General features: G+C 37.7%; 1 protein-coding gene across 1 annotated transcript in view; it reads right to left on the bottom strand.

Moving 5' to 3' along the window:
• Positions 1-3,227: 3,227 nt before the first annotated feature.
• The window catches only part of RAD23B (RAD23 nucleotide excision repair protein B), a 46,727-nt gene continuing 40,412 nt past the window's right edge, over positions 3,228-9,542 (bottom strand). The window contains exon 10 of the mRNA XM_088838248.1: positions 3,228-4,591. Within this exon, the coding sequence (XP_088694374.1) occupies positions 4,478-4,591 (114 nt within the window). The 3' untranslated portion in view covers positions 3,228-4,477. The remainder of the gene's footprint in view (positions 4,592-9,542) is intronic.

The following is a 9,542-nucleotide window of genomic DNA, read 5'->3' as shown; positions in this document are numbered from 1 at the left end:
GCAGTCCAACAAGCAGTCCTGGCAGACACAGGCTTGAAGTGTGAAAGGCCGTTGACAGGAAGCCATCTAGAGCTGGTGTAAGTGTAGAAGTGCTGTTTTCATCACAGAAAACCTAGTAGTTGAAACACTGGAGAAAAATGGCAAGGCTCCTTAGGAGGCCAGCCTCGCCAGGTACCTGAAGACCACCTCGTGGTCTGGAGAGGAACACTGTCTACAAACATCTGTAACTCATTCTGAGCCAGGTGAGAAGAGAGGATGAACGCTTACTAGCACAAGAATAGAAAGTAAGTTTACATGAGACAGGAGGCAGGAGGCTGTGCTCCAGCTACGCTGTGCCTGTTGAAGGATCCATTAGTATTCAGTCTCTGTCATAGTAAACCGAGGTCAATGGCAAAGATCATCACATTTCCACTCACTGTGGAATCCACAGCACCACATGTGAAACAAATTCCTCACCAGTGATGTTTCTTTGGTCCTCCCGGCCTCCTCTTCACAGTGCAAACCCTTGAGGGACCACGTTTGTGATATTAACTGTTTGATAGGGAAGGCCTTCCATATCCAGTTTGTCACTATTTGATGTGGCTCCCCAAACGTTCGTGCACAGTGCTGTTTTCTCTTCCCGAGCAAGTCCGAGCTTTGCTCCCTGCCTCCCTATCACCGTTGCTCCCACCCTCAAACTACCCACACAGTTCAGGTTCAACTGCTCTCTCCCTCCAGGCTTCCATCCACTCTTCCAGCTGTGGTTAAGATCCTGCCTCTAACGGACCCAAGTCTGATCCCAGGGCCCAAGGATTCCCAGATGCATTCATTTGACTTTTCTGTTCTCAATGAGTCATCACTATGCAAAGTGCTTCTGACACTTGGTGCTGAATTTTGGACTTCTCTGGTGACTCAGATGGTAAAGAATCTGCCTGCAACGCAGGAGACTCAGGACTGACCCCCTGGGTCAGGAAGATTCCCTTGAAGGGAAGGGCTACCCACTCCAGTATGCCTGCCTGGAGAACTCCATGGTCAGAGGAAACTGGTGGGCTACAGGCCGTGGGTTAGCAAAGGGGCGGATGCAACTGAGAATAGCACTTTCACTTGTTCACCTGGTGCTTTATTTAGTTATCTTACTAAAGCACAAGAAACAGTATAGCAATAGCAAAGAATAATTTTAGACATCACATACATGCTAGACTAGCACACCAGGCACTCCTCCCCTTGATAATGAATATGTGGGGGTGATACCACACTTCTAAAAGACCCCATGATGGTCACAAGCAAAGCAAACTGAGGTTAAGACCTCAAGACGCCAAGAATGACAAATAAAAGGGAGGAAAGCGTCCCAATTGAACATGATGGGCCTAGCTGCAATCTAAGACAAGGGTGGGTAACGCTGTCAAGAGCCAGAAGGTATTTAGATTTTGCTGGCCAGTCTTTTTTGCAACTATTCAACCCCTCTTTAGCACAAAAGTAGCTGCTTATAGATATGTAAATAAAGGAGCATGGCTGTGTCCCAACAAAACTATTTATGGACACTGGAATTTGAATCTTAATTTTCACCTTTTCGTAAACAAAACACTGAAAACTGTAAAGGCCATTCTTAGTTCATGGCTCATACAATAGGCAGCGAGCCAGCTCTGGCTCCTGAGACTGCAGTTTGCTGGTCCCTGGCTTAGAACAAAGTGGAACAAAATGGACAGTGGGAAGTCAACTGGAAGAACACATTGTACCTGAGCCGCACAGCTAGGCAGCTCAGCAGAACACAGATGTGGTCAGGAAGGACTCCTGGAAACTGCTTGCTTTTGAATACTTTGTAGGTATCTCAGGCTGGCTGATGTTAAAAAAAAAAAAAAAAAAAAAGAGGTTTGGAAAAGGGAGAACTCCGTGAAATCTCTAAAGCCCCCATAAACTTTGATATATACATTCTAAGTGTCCTATCTCTGCGTTGATGTTTTCACTGTGAACACAAACAGGAGACCCAATAAAATCGACCTAGTGCTGGGCATCCCACACCCTAATTCACCACCAACAAAGAAAAGAGAAGGAGCAGTGATGGGGCACTGTTTCCAATCTAAGATTCTATACAGTGAAATCATTTTAAAAAATGAGAAATGCCATGTTGGATATATTGAAAATATTTTATAATTAATTTTCTAGAATCCTAGCCATCAAGTACAGGAGAAAAAAAATCATATGGTGGAACACTTCAGTATTTTTAAACAATGTAAAAATATATTTGACTAGATGGCAGTAAGAATTTAACAAGTATAAACTTAAGCTTCTTCAGGTTTTCCAGAGCAACTAAACAATCAATAGATTTTCGAGAAACAGATGACAGAATACCTCAAACGCAAAAATTCCAAAGTCACGTAGCCACTAAGATTGAGATTTACCAAAATGTTTGTAAATTAAAAGATAACAGCAAAAGGTCACATAAAGCCTGTTTCTTTCATGGTGTCGTGGCTGATTCTCTTCACAGAGAAACAGAGCACTGTAAAGAACGGTCAAATCTTGGCCTGAACTGTCTTCTGGTAATTATTAATCCCACTATTTGTGGTTTTGCTCTCCAAGGACAAAAGCTCCATGTGATCGATCACCTCCTGCTGTCACTTTCCAGAGAAAAGAAGAGGTGGCTGCTGGTTGCTTTTTCTCTCCTTTTCTAGTTTTCTCTATGCTCTAAGCAATAAAGTAGCAGATAAAATATCATGAAAATAAATGAATACTCCATTATCTCACCAGAAATGCCGTCCCTCTTCCCCAACTCATTGCGCTACCTTGAAAGATGAACATATTTACAAATCCTCATTTTATTCTGAGACATTTTTCCACAATCCATTATAAAACATACAGGTAATACAAAGTCCAAAGGTCTTGTTGTGTTTATGGAATAAACACATGAAGATTAAACTACATGACTAACATGGGAAAAAATCATAATTTCATTTTCATAAGAGATAGGTTATGAATGTATGATGTAAAAGCTTAAAAGTCATCACCAAACTGTGCTAAGGATTATTAAGAGATTATGTAGGACGAAATCTGTGTAAATTCATCTTCTTAACTCAGTATAAGATGGTAGGAAAAAAAATATTTCTTTAGTCTTTTTAATATTCAGGAAGAGAGAGCTGAAAAAAATAAAACAAGTAGACACCTGCCCCTCTTCATGATCAAATAACAATGCCAACAAAGGAGATTCCAAAGAAAAAAGCTGAGATGAAAAAAATCCAAATAAAAGCCAACACTGCTATTAAGATTTTTCTTTTAATATGCCATGAGATATCTTGATTGTATATTTTCCAAAGTACTATTCCAGCCGCATCTCCCAACCCTTCCAAAAGATTTTGCCAGTCTTTCCAACGCAATAAAAGATGCTGGATTGTAGTTCTGTCCATCTTCTCTTTTCAAAAGCAAAATAATCCTAACGACTTTAATGGTCATACACTCTTATCTAATAAGGAAAAAACATTTACAAATATCAGAAACCCAGTTTTGAGACATTTGCATTAATCTTGAGCTGAATCAGCATTTTGTGGGTTTTAAAAAAGGCAGCAGTTGGAATTCACGACTTGCTGACAAACACATTTCTGCTGAGGGAAGGGGAAGACAGGAGAGTGAATGCTGCATTTCTTCATTGGCCCCAAAGTGCTAACTCCACAAAGGGATACATCAAAAGCAAACATGCAACCGTGGTTTTTATAACTTTTTACTGCAATATAACAATGAAGTAAACAGTAATTAGGCAGCTACCAATTCACCCCCCAAAATAAACCAAAAAAAAAAAAAATGTAAACAGAAAAATAACTCTGCCTATACTTGTACAGTTTCGCAAATCATGTTAGAAGGGTCTCACATTCAATGATCAAGAAATTTAAAATAGCAGTTAATTATTTTCATCTTAAGAAAATGTTCCCCATCTCCCCACTTCAACCCCAAGTATTTATCATGAAAGAATGGGCTTTCTTACACATTAATTTTATACTTATTTGAAGCAGCAACAATAACCATCAATAATTTGGCATTTCTGTTTACAGTCACTCCCATTTTTTTTCCAATTTCACGAAGCCATTATCCAGTGTTGCCATAAAATAGGGACTGTAGATTCTAGGTAGCAAAGATTCTTTCTCAAACCAATGTTAAGTCAAAGAAATATAAAGCAGGGCATTACACTAAATTTCTGGATCTAGTACACTAAATAGTGAAACCTAGGAAAAGTTACCTACTGTTTTCTACAAGAAATAAAGACCTGCAAAAGCTGATTTTTGGTTGTATAATATTTTACACACTGTGTGGATTTGCGGCATCTGCTAATTGAAGCAGACATGCACTGTATTTATCCCTGCCCTATATCCTAGATCCCTCCCTCCCCACCCCCAACAATCAACTACCTTATACCAAGTATTGTGGATATGAGCCCAAGTCATCCCAGACAATCCAGTGAACAAAGTTAGTGTAATGCACTGGTGTGAAGTGTGAGATAAAAAAAAAGTCCCTTTCAATCTTCATCAAAGTTTTGCTGTAGAAGAAAATTGGCAGCCAAGTTCTCATTCTTCTCACAAGCAAAATATGCTTGTATCACAAGTCCTTCAGGAAATCCTAATGCCTTTAACTGAAAGAAAAGAAAGAAAACATATTACGGAGTCATCACTGTTTGAAAACATACTATAAGGGATGTAAAACAGCTTGAGAATTTTACATGAATTCATCCCTTTCCGATTATGGAGCTGCTGTCCAATTGAAGGGGCGAGATAGAACTTGGGCCCTTTCCTGTAACCACTTACAAAATTCTTTGCTCCTAGTTAAAATTTTAATGCTAAATAGATACTTTGATAACACTCACTGGCATTAACACTAAAAGTCAGCTGCTGTGGTAGTTTAAAAATAAACGACCCTACGGAAATCCGTAAATCAGATGGCTTTTAGTACAAAAGCAGTGAAGATATGGATGAGAGCAACCAGAGGCGGAGGTGAGTTTAACTACCTAATCCAATTATTATTATTTTTTTAAAAAGCCATATTCTGAATTAGGGTCAAATATCATTCTTAACCTCCTTGCTTTATGAAACAATTCATACTACAAAAATGGGTAGTCAATTATTAGTAATATTACATGACATACTTTTGAAATCAAGACATATTGTTTTTATCTGCTTAATTTTTATAGCATTTTAAATGGTGATATGATCCATTTAATTTTATTTTCCTAGTCTATTGAAAAACACTTGTGACTCAATAATCACAGCTTTTAAAAGCCTTTAAACATTCAGGTGAATTAATCTAATTCCCCAGGTGCCATACATTTGTCCCTTGCATTAGACTATATCAAGAAAGGACCTTTAAAAACAGGGCAAAACTCCTAATTCAAGCATGATTATATTCATCCATGAAAGGAGAAGAAACTAAAAAACGATTTTGTTACTTAGGTCTTATCCAGATTAAAGCTGGGCTAGCTGAAGTAAAAGGTAGATAGGGCACAATCCAACTATATATGCTTTACAGTAAGACACACAATTCAGATTCAAAGACACAAGTATGTTGAAAGTAAAAGGATGGAAGAAGACATATACCATGCAAATAACTACACAAAAAGAGAGCTGAAGTGGCTATATTAATATCAGACAAAACAGAACTTTAAGATTAAAACTGTTACTAAAACAAAGACATTTTATAATGATAAAACAATCAAAAAGACTTTATTATAAACAAACAGAACAACAAAGCCCCCAAATACATAAAGCAAAAACGGACAGACTTGAAGGGAAAAATGCAACAATAGCTGGAGACTTCAATATCCCCAAATTCTATAATGGATAAGAGAAGGCAGAAGACAAGCAAGTAGAAAACCTGAAAAAATACTATAAACCAACCAGAAGGCAGAAGACAAGCAAGTAGAAAACCTGAAAAAATACTATAACCAACCAGACCTAACAGACATTTACAGAACACTGAACAACGGCAAATCATACACCCTTCTCAAGTATACACAGAACATTCTCCACAAAGACCATGCCAGGCCGCAAAACAAGCCCCAATGAGTTTATAAGGATTAAAATTACACAAATTATGTTCTCTGACCACAATGGAATGAACTTATAATCAATAAAAGAAGGATATTTGGAAAATTCATAAACGTGGAAATTGACAAAACCCTAAAAAACCTACAGATCAAAAAATGACAAAATTAGAAAATACTGAGATGAATGAAAATAAAATGTCAATGCACTAAAATGTATAGCATGTTGCTGTAGCAGTTCTTGCAGAAGTTTCTAGTTGCAGGTATCTACAGGTATACCTCAGAGATACTGCAGGTTCGGTTACAGAATTTTTGATTTTCCACTGCATATAAGTTATGTTTATACCATACTGTAGTCTGTTAGGTGTGCAGCAGCAGCATGTCTAAAGACCAATGTATGTATCTTAAAAATACTTTATTGTCATAAATAACCATCCTCTTTTGACAGTCAAAAACCTTCAATTGGTAAAAACGGAATTAACTGCAACGTGTAACGAAGCGAGGCACACTAAAACAAAGCATGCCTGTGTAATGAGCGACAGTAAATCAATAATCTACGTTCTCCTTAAGAAACCAGGGGGCGAAAAAAGGAGGAAACTAAATCTAAAGCAAACAGAAGGAAATAAAATAGAGACTAGAAAAATACAGAATCAACAAAACCAAAAATTCTTGCTTTTTTTCCTTTAAATCAACATTAACAAACCTTTACTGAATTGACAAGAAAAAAAAATCAGAATTCAAATGACTAAAATCAGAAATAAATGTGGGAACATTATTATTTCTTTTTATAGAAATGAAAGCAACAATAAGGAATACTAAGAACAGCTGTATGCCAACAAATTAGACAACGTATATGAAAACAGGCAAATTTCTAGAAAAACAAAAACCACCTGACTCAAGAAAAAAAAACAAAAACAAAAACAGAAAACCTGAACAAGTCCTATGACAAGAGACTTAATTAGTAATTACAAAACTTCCCCAAAAGCCAGGCCCAGATAACTTCACTGGTGAACTGTACCAGCAATTTAAAGAAAAATTAACACCAATTCTTCATTAACTCTTCCAAATGAGAGAAGAGGAAGGAACTCACTACATAAGACCAGTAGTAGCTTGACACCAAAACCAGACCAAGACACCACAAGAAAACTACAAACAAATACTCCTTATGCATGAAGATGCAGAAATCCTCAACAAATCACCAGCAGACCAACTCCAGCAACACATAAAGAGCATTAAACACCGCAACCACAGAGGATTCACCTCAGGAATGCAAGGCTGAGACAACACAGAAAAATCAATCAGCACAACAAAGTATACTGAGAGAAAAAGGGACACAATCACATGGTCATCTCAGCCGACACACAATCTGACAAAACCTCACATCCTCTGTGATAAAAAATCCAGTGTAACAGAAACGGAGAGAACTTCCTCAGCCTGATAAAAGGAATCTAATGAAACCCACAGCTAACATCAAACTTAATGGCGGAAGACTTAATATTTCATTTTCCTCTAATATTTGGAACAAGATCACGATGTTGGCTCTTATCACTGCTATTCAACAATAGAGGAGGTTCTAGCAGGACAATTAAGCAAATAAATGTATATAAATAACATGTAAATAATAACAAACAAAGGACATCTGAATTGAAAAAGAAGTAAAACTATGTCTACCTTCAAATGATCTTACATATAGAAATCCTAAGGAACACACACAAATGAAAAATTACCAACTGAGTTCAGGAAGGTACACAAAATTGTGTTTTGGTATACAAAACTGCACGATACACAAAATTGTATCTCCATATAACAATGAACAATCCAAAAACTGAAATTAAGAAAACAATTCTAGGAACTTCCCCGATGGTCCAGTGGTTAAGACTCTGAATTCCAATGCAGGGGTCATAGGTTTGATTCTTGTTCAGGGAACTAAGATCCCATATGTGCTGGTGTGGCCAAAAATACATACATAAATAACTAAAAAGAACACAATTCTATTTGTAACAGTGTCAAAGAATAAAAATACTTAGAAATAAATTTAGCAAAAGAAGTACAAACTGAAGATTAAAAAATTCAATACAGAAAGATATCCCATTCCATGTTCATGGCTTGGTAAAGATGTAATACTGCCAACATGGCAACATCCCAAAATTCACCTACAGAAAAAAAAAAAAAAAGCCAAACCCAAAACACAAACACAATTATCTATCAAAATCCCATCTGGTTTTCCTTATGGAGAAACTGGAAAAGCTAGTATTAAAACTGACATGAAAATGCAAGGGATCCAGAATAGCCGAAATATTAGGAAAGAAGAAAAAATATGGAGTGCTCACATTTACTAATTTGAAAACTTTTATAAAAGAGTAATCAAGACAATGAAGGATTGGCCTAAAGATAAACGTATGATCAATGGAACAGAACTGAAAGCCCAGAAATAAACAATCATACTTATGGTCAACATATTTTCAACAAGGATGCCAAGATAACTTAAAGAGCAGTATTTTCAATAACCAGAGATCAAATTGCCAACATCTGCTGGATCATCGAAAAAGCAAGAGAGTTCCAGAAAAACATCTATTTCTGCTTTACCTTGACTATGCCAAAGACTTTGACTGTGTGGATCACAATAAACTGTGGAACATTCTGAAAGAGATGGGAATACCAGACCACTTGCCCTGCCTCAAGAGAAACCTGTATGCAGGTCAGGAAGCAACAGTTAGAACTGGACATGGAACAGACTGGTTCCAAATAGGAAAAGGAGTACGTCAAGGCTGTATATTGTCACCCTGCTTATTTAACTTTTATGCAGAGTACATCATGAGAAACACTGGGCTGGAGGAAGCACAAGCTGGAATCAAGATGGCCGGGAGAAATATCAATAACCTCAGATATGCAGGTGACACCACCCTAATGGCAGAAAGTGAAGAAGATCTAAAGAGCCTCTTGATGAAAGTGAAAGAGGAGACTGAAAAAGTTGGCTTAAAGCTCAACATTCAGAAAACGAAGATCATGGCATCCAGTCCCATCACTTCATGGGAAATAGATGGGGAAACAGTGGAAACAGTGGCTGACTTTATTTTTCTGGGCTCCAAAATCACTGCGGATGCTGAATGCAGCCATGAAATTAAAAGACACTTACTCCTTGGAAGGAAAGTTATGACCAACCTAGATAGCATATTAAAAAGCAGAGACATTACTTTGCCAACCAAGGTCCGTCTAGTCAAGGTTACGGTTTTTCCAGTAGTCAAGTATGGATGTGAGAGTTGGACTGTGAAGAAAGCTGATCGCCGAAGAATTGATGCTTTTAAACTGTGGCGCTGGAGAAGACTCTTAAGAGTCCCTTGGACTGCAAGGAGATCCAACCAGTCCATCCTAAAGGAGATCAGTCCTGGGTATTCATTGGAGGGACTGATGTTGAAGCTAAAACTCCAATACTTTGGCCACCTGATGCAAACAGCTGACTCATTTGTAAAGACCCTGATGCTGGGAAAGACTGAGGGCAGGAGGAGAAGGGGACAACAGAGGATGAGATGGTTGGATGGCATCACCG

The sequence above is a fragment of the Moschus berezovskii genome, chromosome 7, assembly GCF_049115385.1.
Source record: "Moschus berezovskii isolate FMDL1 chromosome 7, NW_MosBer_1.0, whole genome shotgun sequence".
Lineage (NCBI taxonomy): Eukaryota > Metazoa > Chordata > Mammalia > Artiodactyla > Moschidae > Moschus > Moschus berezovskii.
This window is presented reverse-complemented; position numbering and strand designations above follow the sequence as displayed.